Raw genomic sequence first — 15726 nt, forward strand, 5'->3', positions numbered from 1 at the left:
ATAGCCTTCTTCTATGGAGATGTGACTGTGTGACTTTTTAGAAACCCTTAAAAAAACACTCCAGAATCTGCCGGAAACCCCAGACCTATTGTTTATAAAAAGGCTTAGAGCTAAATGTAGCCAATGACCTGGAACTAAAACGAAAAGAAAATAGAGACAGCTAGTTCCCTGTGAAAAAAAAAAAGACTTGTCAATGCTAGAAGAGTTATTTTACACACCTCTCCCTTGCTTAAATGAGCATGTTATGACATGTGTAATTAAAATGGGGTTTTGAAAAAAATTTAATTAGTCCTCTGTTCCTTATGTTCATAGCTCAGTTAAGAAGTGGTTATCCTGTTATATCAGTGGCTGAATAATGGTATGATGTTCATTCAGACAAACAGTACCCTTGCTTTGTTCAGAGTGTCACACTGTTGCGTTCTTGTTTTCCACAGCAGCCTTTCTTCAGTGTGACCACATGTGGCGGAAGGAAGGGGCCTTGAACTAAAGGAGACCGAAGCAGGCGGCCTGAATTAAACCCCCGAACCCTAGATTGTCTCCTGGGAATGAACCTTGTCTTCTCCACTGGGTGAAATGCCTTGATATTAACCTCCGCCCGCACCATGGCAGGTTTAGTCTCCTCAGTGGGTTGGGTGCAGCTGATACTCAAGGCTCTCATGCATGCCCTTGGCCGGCACACGGTGTTGGTCCTGGGGATGACGCTGTTGGTAACAGTGATCGCTGCCGACTCACCTGTTGCAGGTAAGAGAACACCTTTTTTTCGTTGGCTCACACACGACACACTCCACTAACTTGTACCTTGTGTTTACGTAAACGCACACGGATTAGCATCTCTTGTGCGACGTTCGGTTAGCTTTGGAGTGGAGCGTTAGCAAGTAAGAGACACCCAAAACTAAATGCAAACCAAAATGAACTATGATAGAAAAACAATCACCCATTCATGTGTTTGTTATTATAGTGTATGAGACAGGAAAGCTTTGCAAATCAACACATGTAAAAAGAAGTCAACATGGTGTTTTTTGAAACAGTAAGGTCCACATATGATTCATTCATATCATTGTTGCACATCTCATAATTGTTATGGTTATATTCATATATCACATAATCGAATGGAATGCCTACATAAATTGCACACAACAATGAAATAAATGAATGCTGCTGATAAGTGTGTGTTTGTTCAGTTCACTGCTTGAATGTCCTTGAAGAGCCAACCTAGTTAGATCCTTGGCTTGATGGATTATTTTCCAGTGAGGGTTACCTTTCACTTGCGCTGAGGATTGAGTTAGAGAGAAATCAGAAGCCTATACTACTGCTTGTCCAGTGTTAAACCTTAACATTTGAATTGTCTTATTTCTTATCTTCTTATGGACTTACTGTTAGCTTGTTCAGCACAAAAGCTTGATTTTCAGCAATTCTAGACCAATGACACACAGTAACATTTAGGAGATAACCACAGTCTTGTCTGTGGGCTCGCTGAGCAGCTGCACTGGATCAGTTGAGGTTATCATGTGCCTTGCTCAAGGCCAACTTAACCAGGCAGGGCCCTTCCAGTCATCAGCTTGATGTCCTTGATGGTTGTTTTCCCTGTATCTATGAAAGTGAGCACTTTTTATAGTAAGTCTCATGATACCACCCAACCCACTCCCCAATGAAAACAACACATTTTAAGTGCAGCCAAAAAACTCCTGATGTTACGTTGTAATGGGATTATGTAGTAGTAAATGGCAGGGTGAAAGCCTCGTGCAGGAAATCAGGTCAAACATAACGTTGATTATATCACCTCCATTCACAATTATTTTGATTTAGGGATTTTGATAACGTTGGCCTATCTACCTTAAATTAATGCATCTCTGAGACCCTTCAAAGAGACCGAAAGTCATATTTCAGATGAGTGATCTTTCATATTTTTTGTAGTCATTACAGTTTTACATTCCACTTTGCGTTTGCTCAGCATATTCAATCAGCGGTGTGTTTGCTAGCTGGTTCGCATTTTCTTTTCCTATAGAGATAAGTACAGATCATTCATTCAATGAGTACGTTAGCCACTTTTATAATAGGTCCATGGTTAGCCCATACACTTAGCTATGAATTACACCTCACTGCTACAACACACTGCAACAGTCATAAACTAATAGCTCACACAATTGTTTACTTCTTTCTTTCAAGCAAGCCTTACTTCGTTTTTCACAGCTTTTTAAACACATCCTTTAAATGTAAACTCCTTTGTCCAGGCTTAACTTTAGTTGCTACATTAAAGCATTTTATTAGCTCTGTGACAGTAGACTGTGCTATTTAAAAATGTAGTGGTAATAGAAGTATAGGGAACAAGTGGACGCGTCAACTTTGCAATTGGTTCTTTTGAGCTGATCATGACGAATGTAATGAGATATTCCGTTGTAAAATGGCACCATAAAACTTGACTGGACAGCAGTTTTGCTTTCAGACTCACTGGGCCCTTTATTCGGACCTTGATGTTAAAACATACAGGTGCAGAAAAATCACTGTTTGTTTTTTATGTTGCCAATTCCTTTAAAATGTTCAGGCCTTCCCGCACAATGTGAAGTCAAATACATGTGAGACATGTTCCATTGACTGTTGAGTGAGTATTATATACAGAGATAAGTTAGTTAAGCTAAAAACAAACTTCCGCTTCCTGTAGCAGAAGACTACTTTTTAAAGAAACTGTGTTAGTTATGTCATACAGCTAAAGATATAATAAGTCGGTTAGGCCAACGCCATACAACCAACATTATGGTAAACCTCTTTCCCCAATATGGGTATACAGTCATACAGCCTTCTTTTTACAGTCTCAGAAAAGGACACTTTATAGTTTCTAGGTCAAATAGAGCATGGCGACCTTCGTATAATTGTTCCTCCAGACCCTAACATCATGTAGTCATTTTCCCCTTTTCTTACTTCCCTGTTTCTGTTGGTCTTTCCGGTCGTGGGCTCAATTTCTGTGAAGGAAATGGCTCTACATCCAGTATACCCATATGCCTAAAATGAAAAGATCTTTACAAATAACCATAAACTTTATAATAGGTGATGCCATTAAGTGCCCTTGCAATTTCCCTTCCGACAGTTGTCTCCCTCTTTCCCTGCAGTGCAGTGGCTGGCAAGTTCAACACAGCCGAGCAGCGGGCCAGCAAAGTCCTGGCTAATTACCAGTGCAGTCGGTTGCCATGTGAAATGTGATCTTTGTGGGATGACAATACGGCCATTCATTATTCATTAGAGCTGGGGAGCCCAGTTGCAGATCAATGGGGAAGAAGCAGCAATCATAAGCCAAACAGTGGCTACTTTTGCTCTCACCAGGCCTTCAGCTTGACCAGAAAGATCTATCCGACAGCAGCCGGTGACTGTCGGATAGATCTGCCTGGCCTGGCCTCAAACAACATTATTTGGCTGTGTGGATAGCAGTGGAACCTAGCTGGTCTGCTGCTCAAGGGTGGCTCAATGATAGCAGACAGTATATTTTCAATGTACTTCCACTTGCTAATCTGTGTCCATCATTATCTTTTCCAATCACACATTCACACGTCAAAGTTGTATGACAGGCAGCAGCTATTCTGAGGATAGCTCCGGACTCATTTACCCTAATGTATTCCAGTTGTCTGCTATTACCTGCATCATACTGCCTAGGTTGTAATGTGAAGGAACTACATTGGGGGCCTGTGAATGTACATCTGTTAGTGATTTTGTGTACCCTTTTTCTGTGTTTTACCATTTTCCATTCCAGTTTGAGCATCCTACAACTGTCCGAACATGGTAGAAATATTGTGCAGCACAACAATTGTGTTAGGTCGAGCATCTTTACAAAGCACTAGTACTAGTTTTTTATCCTTACATACTTAATAGTTATTAATAATACACTTTAATATAATTTGTTAACTGTTTCACCCATGCTATTTGGGTTCTGCCATTATTTCAGCATTACTCAGACGTGTTTAAATGTTCTGTTGAGAATCACCAAAATGCACGCTATGATACTCTTGTTGAACCTATTCTGTCCGTCTATAATCAGAGCTGTACACCTGGGACCTCCGATATCTCTCAGACTGGGATCTGACTAGTTGTTGACACTGTACACCCCTAATTTGGTAATGAATAGATCGCCCCGACTGTGCTTACTGTTTCTTGTGTCATGGGCCTGAAATGTGCAATGAAAAGTTCAAGATTGGACAGAAGGCAACATTGAGGCCATATTGTGCTGAGCCCAAATCACTCTGACCAACTGCAGCTGATTATTAATATATATTTATCAGAGCAGATGGTGCGGTTCGGCACCATGGCCTCTTTTGAGCCACTCCAGGCTAAATCATTTTGGGGTTTTGGACCTTTCAACATCACAGCAACTACTTAGAAAACTGACAGTGACTATTTGGCCTATACTCCTGCACAGATATGTCCCCTCCTGTGCTCACATATTGACTTTTTTAGGCCTATTAGAAAACAGACCCTTCTAAAAGAGCTTAACCCGACCCATGTAGAGACAGTGTTACAGTGTTTGTTCTCCCAGGACCTAAAGCCTGAGAGCGGCCTGGTGCTGGGAGGAAACCCAGGCAAAGTAGAGGAAGGTGCTGAGTGACACAGTCCTCCAGGCCTCTCTGGTTACAAAGTCTTTGCCTTCCTGTGTCTTTGGAAGAAAATCAGAACTGCAGAAGGTGAAAGAGTGGACCCAAATTCTGTGTGTGTGTGTGTGTGTCTGGTGTGTGCGTGCTTGTCCTTGTGTGCATAGAAGTGCTCAACTTTACTTAAAGAATGACGCATTGGTTATTGCATCATCATAACCCACTCTTGAAAAATTGGTCATACCATCATAACCACAAATTCTGGGGAGACTTCTTTTGAGTTGTTGCATGTGAGCTTTTATTACCTGAAGTCTTTAAATCTGTTAAAGTATCCCGGCATGCTACAAATCCCCCGAAGACTCTACTGAAAATGTTGAGAGAAGTCAGCTTTCCTTGCAGCTTTTGGTACTATACATTTTAAACTCAGATTCCCCCCATTCTCCCTCCGTTACCTCTCTCGCACACTGCTCCCCTCCCCCCTCATCCTGCTTCCCCTCTCATTGCACTCTCCTTTCTCTTATCTTAAAAAGTATTCCCTCAGGAAAACAGTACAGAGGTCGTATGAATATTTGATGAAGTGCAGGCATGACCTCAGTCAGGTCTACGTTCTCATGCTCATTTTTTGGGCCAAATCAGACAACTGAATTAATAAACGGTAGCTATTGGCAACCTCTCCGACTTCAAAAACTTTAAGCTTTACCTTTATTGACCTTTAAGATCACGGTCAAGATTTGGGATTTAGAATTCAGATTTAGATTCTAATCATAACCTTTGCTTTATCCATTTCAATATGTCCCTTGATCTTTAAATGTTTGATATAATCTTAATTTGACATGTAAGTGCACCGGAAAGCAACTGGTGTTGTTTTTTTAATAAATACACCCCCTGTGAAGTCAAACCTTTGCCGAGATCTTGATTTAATTGAACTCCACTGATAAAAACAATGGGATCTTTCCCATCTTAAAAGCTTCCCCGATAAAACCAAATGTCAACACACAGCCATATCTTGATTGTTCGACTGCACTCAGTGTACGCAGCTCCAAGCCAACTATAAAGAGCCAGTCACGCAAGGGGGCTCAGCTGAAAACAGAACCATGTGTGGGGTTGTAGTAAGCTAGCATTAATACCAAAAGACTCTTTCTTCTCTTTCTTCTTTTTTTTCTTCAAATTACTCAACCATTAAATAACTTTTTTTTTGCAATAAGGAGTCTGGCAAACATAGGAAATGATATCATTAGAGTGCTCTGTAATTGGTATCTCAGATTTCTCGGCACACATAGTCATGTGTGTGTGTATTATTCTGGGTGGTGTGTGTGTGTGTGTGTGTGTGTGTGTGTGTGTGTGTGTGTGTGTGTGTGTGTGTGTGTGTGTGTGTGTGTGTGTGTGTGTGTGTGTGTGTGTGTGTGTGTGTGTGTGTGTGTGCATGAGCAGCATACACAAGCACAATGTCTGTGTGTTTCACAGCTGCTTGGCTGGTTCCCTATTGGTTGCCTGCTGCTGGAACAGTAATTTTAACAGTTAAATGAAGGTTGGTTCTTATAAATGTCAGTATTGAAAAAATTCTATTGGACCTCATATCTTTTTGTGTGTTTCTCTGTACATTTGTAAACAAGTGTACTGAGAACCATACAGCTTGCCTTCAGCTTGGATGTGCAGCTCTGGATAAAAATTAGGAGACCAATCAGGACTTTTCTTCAATCTTCATCTCTACATTACTTAATGGAAATGCCCCTAATGACAATATTTTTGAGGGAAATTTGGCAGAAATGTTGTCTGTAGTTTATAGAATAAAACCAAAATGTTCATTCTACTCAAACATATGCCTATAAATAGTAAAACGGGAGACACTTAATATTTGGAGTGGTCTCTTAATTTTTTCTAGAGCTGTATTTGCAATTAAACCAAATATGTACTCATCCTTTCACCAGGTAAGTCATATTAAGGCTTCACCCCAACACTAGCATTAAAGCCATTGGAAAACAGATGGAATCAGAAAACACATTTGTTTGTCCTATTCGTGTTCTGTAAATGATGCTGCCGTCATAATTGTTCTGTATGTCAGCGCTCACATCCGTCCAAATATTTCACTATTTTAAACAACGTTTAATTAGTTTAGAGTATTGCCTTGTTCCCTTTATCTATATATGTAAGTATGCGCATGGAGTGGTGAAGTAAAGGAGACCAGGCTAAAGTATCTTCTGTGATTCAATTCCAGACAGAGTGCCGTCTACAGATGGACATTATCAGTTTAACTCTGTTTCAGCCTTGGGATCAGTAGTCATGGGAGGACAGCGAAGACAAAAATCATATTTTATCCTCCTCGGGGGATTTAAATCTGTTGGTGTTCACTGTTGCAGGCTTCATTCAGGTAGCCAGGGAGAAAGCAGAAGTACTGTACATTGTTATCTATTCTCAGTTATGGCTATGTTTATAGTTGACTCATTAGATTTCAAACTCAAAACAGACAAGTATAATTGAAAAATACAATCATTTATTCGGAACAAATCTAGCTTTTAAAATGTTATAACAAAAACATCCAAACATCGATACTTATGTAATGTTTATACAAGTCCCAAAGCAATATGGCAGTTTGGCTCAACATGTCTTGCCCTTTATTTTATGAGATGAATGAGGAAAACATAATCTTACACATTTGACTGTTGCAATAAAATATTTCCACGGAACTTTGATAGACAAACTTTAAGAATTCGTTAAAGGTGAATTGGAAAAAAAAATACAGAAGCAAAACAAAAATGTGCAATTGTAAGCAACACTTGAGTCAACTAGCAAAAAACATGTTTTCTCTGCTATCTTATTTTCCATATTATGTAATAACCAGTTTATTCAGGGACACCAAGTCTCCGGAGAGCTTTTCTAAATAGTTCAGACAGACATCAGTGAAGAACTGTGAAGGTCCAAAAATGATCTCATAAGACTTTTCCAATATCCTCGGTAATTGGGTTAGTGCTATTTTAGATGCCTGAAGTTGTGTCTGCTGCTCTGCATTCAGCAAAGTCTCTCTACCCTTCTCCATTTCTTTTCTATTCCATTGTGGGAATTTTATAAAGAAACAAACTTTGCGTCTGCCAGCAGCAGTAATAATCCCTGTCTTGTCAGTATCCTTTTTATATGATTGCTGGCAGTGACCCAAGCTTGCATCCGGATGTATAAATGGAAGCCGATCAAACCAAGCAAGCCTCAAGAACGGCATTATTTTTTTGTTTCATTGTCTGCTTTCATTTTGACAAAAATGTGTTTTCACTGAACCAGCTGTTTATAGATGGATAGATCGGCTTACACCACCTTGTAGGAAACTGTTTTTTTTTTCAATTATTATTACACCCACTTAATATGTCTACTCGTCAGTCACTCCTGTTCATCCAGTGACTGGTCAATTAATATAAAATTCACTCCTATAGTAGGTGACTCAGGACTTGTTGTTTTCATTGACTTTTCATTTTGGTTGAATGCAAATTTAGTTCAGCTCATGTACAAGGCAGCTATTCATTATAGGCCAGGTTTGGGCTGAAGTCACATCCGGGCCTGATGAATGGAAATAGAATCTTATTAGTCTGGGATTTTTCATGTGATGAATGAATGAAAATCTCACTGCATTAATTCTTCAGTGTTGTCAGAGTAATGGGACTTTGCCATATTTCTTTTCATTCATGTGATCACACATGCTATTTTAACTCCTCTATGAGAAGCAGGATATTTTTTTTTTATTTAAGCTGCCTATATTAATCAATAGAAATAAGACGTATAGATAATTTATTCTTTTTTCAAATACTTTGTTTATAGTAACAGCCTGACCCTGTTCCTGCAATGTGTTCTTATTGACAGTTAAATTAGGATCTGATTCACGTACTCCAGAAAGAAAAGGTGACAGACTGGGAGGGTGACATTAGTAGGGAAGGAAAACTGTACTGAGGGACCCTGTCATTTACGTGAGATGAGCACTTGACATTTACGCTCTCGTGACCTGAAATTTAAAGGTCTCCCTCAACATGGGTCTCTGTGCTTATTTTCACCGACAGGCCCAACAATGAGTGGCCAGCCGAGTGTGACACACTCGTGTTTCGAGGGGACAGGTGGCAGCGCTGCTTAGTCTTGGAAGGCCTTTTGTCAACTTCTGCTTACTGTAATGTCAGCCCAGTCTCACTTGCTCTGTGCTCGGCTGCTGTCTGTTGAACTGAGCTCTGCCTAAGATCACCATGCCCGCTTAATTATTAAAGACCTACTTCACCGGTGGAAATATGAAGGTGTATTGAACTCTGAGATCTTATGTAGTATAAATGTGCAAACATTTTAGAAAATGGTTCATCTTAGCCTGAGAAAAGGCTGAAAGGGTGTTTTATGGTCTCACTGTCTAACCCTGCATGTGTGACATCACACATGGTAAAATGTAGGGTTAGGATTAACAGGACAGCTGGGCCAAGGAAAGGGAAAGACTAAGGGAAGAAAAACCTCATTCATTATATTATAATAGCGATTTTATAATCATAGAACGCCGGTTCCGTATGGGTAAAGTATTCCTTTAAGAACGAACAGGCAGTTTTTTTATATACAATAATCATTCAGTTTTGGATTAGAACTGTTTGGGATTTTATTTTATATGGAAAGATTTTTTATGGAAATGTGTTTGCCCTAATAATGCAGAGATTGAACAACAGCAATGATTCTAAACACTGTGCTTCATTGTTGAAGAGAGCATTGGTTTTTGATTCCACTCTTTATATACAGTCTATGGTTCCACCATGTATTTTATGTCTGTCTGTATGTCTTTCTATGCACCTTGTCTTTCATCACCATCATCATCATCAATCACCTTCCAATAATATTATTTGTCCTAATTAGCTGGATGTTTTGCCGTCCATTCATGCATGTTTAATTGTCCCAAATGTGGCTATAGATGAATAGGTTTGTCACTGTAGGGGTGCGATGACATGAGGTGACATTTTGGGGTCACTCACCGCAGAATGACCTCCCAACATCAGCATGTTTCTTCAACAAACACAGCCTCCTGCAGAGCTTGTCTATATAGTCTTTGTTTGTATTTCATATGTGTTTACAGCCAAATGCTGTGTAATGAGTCTTACGTTTCAGCGAAACACAAACACACATTCACATTGGCCGCTAACTATTTGCTCCATACTCTTCTTGGACTAAAACAACTTAAATTCTGGTATCTTTCTTGCAATTAAAACAAACAACAAAACTAAGAAATGAGTCCATCAATAAACAGCCTGTACAGAACATGTAACAGCATCATCATATCAATGGTTACAAACATGTTCATCTCTGTCCAGGATAAGTTGAGAATGTGTATAGCTGCCCAGCTGTGGGATGGTTCCATGGTGGTTCAAACATTTGGCACAGCAGACTGTGCTGTGTGGCACTTGGGAGAATGCACAGCTCAGATTAGCTTTCAGAGAAGAATGTCTTGGATTTCATTTCCATGTCCTTTCCAATGGGCTCTGTTATAATAGCATGTTGACTCGATTAAGGTACCAGGGTAGGTTACAATTAAGTTGGGAGTTTTCTCCTGGTCCAAACCAGAGGCAGTCTTCTGTTATGAAGCGATGAAGTTAACTGAAGATGACTTGTTTGCTTTTTATAAATGATCAGTCCTGATCTGCCAATGTTAAAAATAGTGTCCCTCGGCTGATTCTGTGGCTATTTTGAAGTGTGTTGATTCTGCAGAGCATCTGTACACTACAAAGGGCAGCAACATTACCAGAAACTGCTGAGTCACTATATAGAAGCTGTTGGTGGCTTACTTCTGGCAATAAAGTCTTGCTCATTTGAAGACCCACTTTAAAGGACACATTCAAGACATGAAGTCTGCTCTGCATTGAGCTTTCTTTAACAATAATATTGGGTGTATTGTATTGTGGTTTGTTTATTCTTGTAATCTCATTATGCACGCATTATGGTTCCTTTTTGATGATCTATAACCCAGATAACCATACGCTAGCTTATCCTTTGATGTAAGCAGGAACCTTAACTGATCTCTCTTTATCTGTTCTGTTTATCTGCCACAGCTCCTGTGTAAAAGTTAAGATATAAAAAAAAATGTTTTACAACCATTAAACCTTTGTTTTGGCTTTGAATATTTTTCTTGGTGAAAATGTATGAAAAACAATTTAAGAATTCAATATTATACTATTCATGGAACTGTAAAAAGGGTCTGTTATTATGACTTACTTAAGAATTATTTTGTTCCCTACCCTTCAACTCATGAAGACTTTCTTGGACATGGAAGACCCTGACCATGTTGTGCAATCAAGGCACTTTCCCAAATTAAATCATGCATGAAACAACATGTTATGCAATATGAAGAAGAAGGCCTTTGGCGCTCATATGTAGTTGGAAATGTCTTGCATAAGCAACATTTGCCATTTTTACATGTTGGTTGGTTTAAAGTCACCCCTTAGGAGTCTAATGTTGTGTATGAGGGGTAGAGTTGCTTCCTGATGAGCTGAATGCACTATCCATCATTGTAAGGTCAGAACCATAAATAAAGAATAGGAGATGTTTTCCCGAGAGTGCATTGGTAAATATCCCAGGACATCGAGATGCTGAACCAGAAAGACCAATTCACACGTATCCATTTTGGAATAAATTGTCATTGCATACGTGTCAGCATATTCCCGTAGTTCAATACTGGAAGCGAGGGAAACTGTCAGTGTCAGCTTTTGGTTATGTTTCAATATTGTAGCCTCCTTAGCAAATGGGACACCGGTTAGATTAATAATCAGGTCGAGGAATCAAAAATTAGAAAGTGAAGTGGTCAGTGAACCACTTGGTAGTTTTAATTCAATAGAATGAGCTGCTAAATATCTAGTGCTTTCTGGTAAACCAACCTCACTAGATCTCAAATTGCACGTTGTGTCAATACCTTCAGTTTATTAATAATCTGTCAATATAGTATTGATTTTGTCTAATTATAGGCAAAGGTTACATATAAGATCCTAAACCCACCCCCTTGTCAGCATGTCCAATATGTTTTGTTAATCCCTCACAGATCAATGTTCATTTTGGTTAGTTGAGGCTGGGTGGCCTAACAGTTTGTTATTTTAAACTATCCCACTGATGAGATACCATTGTTATTCATGACGTCCAGTTATACACCATGGTCTACAGAAAGGTGCCTGCCTGTCTGCCATGGAAAGTGCTGTTTGCCTGCTTTTGTGTTGAACAATGTGACTAAGTTGCACATTTTCTTTGCTTAAAGTGATGAGAAGTGGGTGGTTTGCATCTTAAGGCTGATATCAGATAAAGTTGTGGAGAAAATAAATATAATAATACACACTTTCTGTAATAATCAAGTTATGGTCCCTATATTTGTGAATTAAAAATGATATTGAGTGTGTAAAGGGAAGTTAAAAAAGCCTGCTTATTTTAATCAGTCCAGCCCCCATCCTTGTAATTTACTTTGTTTGAAGTCAGTGGTGGATCCCTATTCTTTCCAGTACTAAACTAAAGTATTTTCTTTGTTCCTCTGCAGACAAGTCTCTGTTGGTCCCAACACAACATCCCGTGTTTTTTTTGGGAGATGTTTCAAGTTCAACCAGATCATCACCATCAGCCTTACCAGCCTCACATTATACTGCCTTCAAGAGCCCAGACTCACCTGGTGCCCTGCCATCCAATACTGAACATAACCATGAAGTTCAGACTGCTGACATCACAGAATTTTATTCAAAACGTGTTGCTTCTGAAAACTCCAAATCCTTCACAGCAAGTGACCCCCTTGTAGAAGAACCACTTCCTCTTTCCACTCTATCATTAAACCCCTCCGAACCTGTATTGGGGTCTAACCCACAATTCGAGGCACCAGCTCAACTCTCCACAGACTGGAAGCTGGCCAGGACAAATCCTGTCAAGCAATCTTCCTCTCCCTCTCCAATGCCTACAAAATCTGGGCTTGAGCCTCAGTCAAATATATCCATAGCACCATTAAGCCCCCCTGCTTTTACAAGGTCAACAACACCTCTAGGACCAAATTTTGAGAGGAAAGAAACTTTCCGCCAGCAACCAGATGGTGCAATCCTGACATCACTTACTGGTGCGCCTCTTGAGCCCCCTAAACTGAATTTAGCTGACTCTCCGGCAGATGAACCTTATAGTAAAATCTTGGATGTGAATCAGCTGAACCCCAGCAGTGCCCCCTTGGAGGACAACACGCCAGCACATTACATCAACATACAACCCAATCCAGATGAGGTTCTGGCCCCTGGCTACGATGTGCCTTTCATCGCCCCACACCTTACCTTATCACCTTTATCTGAACCGACTGAGGTCTCTCCAGAGGACTTCTACCCAACCAACACCATGGAAGTGGACTGGGGCTCTGGTGACTACTTGGAGACAATGTCATTCTTAAATTCAAATGGAGATGATTACTCATTTGTCACCAAGGTGCCCACTGACCCATATGACATGGAGGACTATACAGAAACCTATGACACATCCTTCCCTTCCAGAGTGGGCATATCACTTACATCATTGAATCCTCTTCACGTCTCACCTTCTTCCAGCCTTGTGACAACATACAGCACCATTGTTCCACTAAAATCCATTCATCCTTCCTCATCTTCTTCTACAATTCACTATACACTGGAACCTACTCCTGCAGCTAACAATGATATACCCGACACATCAGACATAGATTGGCCCGATACTTTCACAATTCAACCGACAGATGTCCTCTTACCTGACATGAACAGCCTGGAGTATTACACTACTCAGTTGACCAAGGACAACAACAGTTTAGAATCTGGAGCTGAACACAGAGGGAACATTACTGTGGTGTCCATCAGTCCTACAGACATCACACCCACCAGCAGCTTCACCGATGATGCCAAATGGACTGAGGATGGTTCTTCAAGTGATCTGTCAGGAGTTGAGCCTCATGATGAGTCGACCCCAGCAGCAACCACAGAGGAAAGTCCTCAGCTGGTCAATGCCTCAGAGCCTTTTCTGGATCCTTCCATAGTCCCAAGCCATGTCTTCTCCTCTTCCACCTGGGGTAGTCAAGTGTCCACCACAGATTGGTCAGCAGCTACACCAACGTTTGGCTTTGACAGCACTGTATCGACAGAAGCCATGCTACCCAGTTCCACACCCTTACTGCCAGATGATGTCGATGTAATGTCCTCCTCCTCTCTGACAGATGTCCATTGGTTCATTACAGAGTCAATCCCACAAAGTACCATACACACCACTTCTGTCTTAACTGCAACTATACACTCTTCCACTGTTCCAACTGAAGCTGCTGCCAACACCACTGCTGGTGCAATAGATTTAACTCCCCAAGACTCTACTTTTACAACTGAAGAACCCGCTAATATCACTGTAGTTTCAACTGAACCCACTTATAATAGTACTTTTGTCCCCCCGCTCTTGATGGGTGATCAGGGGGTGACTGAAGATGGATTTGACAGCACGGCTGTGACCTTGAACCCAACTAGCAGTGACGCTAATACAGTCTCTGCTGTACCCACAACTGCAACTGCCAACACCACTTCTCATCAAGCCACGACTATAACTACCGCCACCACTGAAGCCTCAACTAGAGTCAACATCATCTCTTCCACCACTTTAAACACCACAACAACATCAAGACAGTACCTCTGCAACTTTGATAGACCTGCTTATTTAGTAAAAGTTGGTAAGTTTGAAAATATACTTTGTGTTTTATTATAACAATGTTTCATCTAATCCACTCGAAACATATGGAAACTGTGAATGTAATTGGAATTTTACACATATATTTGTTTTAATACAATACGACTATTACCATACTTATACTTATCTTATGTAGGTTTCGCTTCCGGAGCCACTGTTGGATATGCCAAATCTCAAGTGAGAGACATACTGAAAGTGGAATTCAACAAGTCAGTGGAACTGCAGGTACATTTATCTCAACAGGGGTTAAGACATGTTATTAGTTTTAAGGTAATACTGTGTGAGGTGAGAATATGAAATATTTCTGTAGTTGATGGAGTGTTGTGCAATGGCTCTCACATAAACGGCATTTGAGTGTCGGTTTGTGTGTGTGTGTGTGTGTGTGTGTGTGTGTGTGTGTGTGTGTGTGTGTATGTGTATTTGTACATTTTCAGTGGTGTAGATAAACCATGAAGATCAGACCACTTCCCGAGTTCTTTATCAGTGGTTCTGTGATTAACAAACCACAGGAGAGAAGTCCCATTAAGATCCACAAGACCGCGATGACCTCTTTAAGAACTCCGGCTGCTTATTTAACACAAGGCTCTCTACTGTGAATGAACACATAACGAGTAATTCGTCTTCTATTTCATATATTCCTTCTTTGTCCGTGAAGGTTGTGAACCCCCCGCCGAGGTTTGTGTTTCGGGTGGCGTCTGGTCCAGTTGTGTACACAGCCATATCTGTCATCAATGCTCTGCGAAGGTCTGGGCGCCGCTTCCTGTCTGTTTCTCCCAGCTGGTCAACCCCAGACAGTAAATATCAAATCCACACAGGTAAATGACCTTTCAACGAGCTCTTGTTTTGTCGATATTTTAAATAGTTTGTGATAAACTTTTGTTTTTAAAGGCGATCTAAAACCCTTATTTACTTCACTCCATGCAGTGCTGCAGTTTGTTCCCAGTCACATAGATGTGCGGTTCTGCAACTTCAGTGAGAGCATCGAGAAAGGTCTGACCAAGGCGTTTGCAGAAGTGCGTCGGCGCTCAAAGGAGTCGACGAACTTCACCGTGCACGTGAGTGTGACGAGAAGGCAGGGAAACACGAATAGCCTCTCACTTCTATTTCGGCTAAGAGATTTTCATTAGGGTGTATTTCATTTTGGCTTAGTAGCTCAAGGCTGAATTCAGTGCCGATTATCTTGAGCCTTCTGAATAATAGCCCTTTTCTGCTTGAGCTCTTTTCCTCCAATGGATTCTATAGCTTTACTAAAAATATCGTATTATCTATCTGTAGGCTCTGGTTGGGATATTACTTTCCAAACCTCTGCTCTGTTTAATCATGATTGTGAAGGGTTTTGGATTACAGTAAATAAATGGTGGCATGAATTGTTCTCCTGTTCATCCTGGGGATGTAGAGAAAGCAAGTTTATTAAGATCGCTATAGAACTAAGTGATGAATTTGGTTTGACGGGTCTTGCTCA

General features: G+C 40.5%; 1 protein-coding gene across 1 annotated transcript in view; it reads left to right on the forward strand.

The window, feature by feature from the left end:
• Positions 1-602: 602 nt before the first annotated feature.
• Positions 603-15726, forward strand: part of LOC307250258 (UPF0606 protein KIAA1549) — a gene marked incomplete at its 5' end in the record, with an annotated part of 37117 nt that continues 21993 nt past the window's right edge. Inside the window, 5 exons of the mRNA XM_080027287.1 lie at positions 603-741; positions 12082-14247; positions 14401-14489; positions 14920-15079; positions 15189-15319. Of these exons, the coding sequence (XP_079883413.1) occupies positions 603-741; positions 12082-14247; positions 14401-14489; positions 14920-15079; positions 15189-15319 (2685 nt within the window). The remainder of the gene's footprint in view (positions 742-12081; positions 14248-14400; positions 14490-14919; positions 15080-15188; positions 15320-15726) is intronic.

This window comes from Ammodytes marinus (assembly GCF_949987685.1).
Source record: "Ammodytes marinus genome assembly, chromosome: 5".
NCBI classification, from domain to species: domain Eukaryota; kingdom Metazoa; phylum Chordata; class Actinopteri; order Uranoscopiformes; family Ammodytidae; genus Ammodytes; species Ammodytes marinus.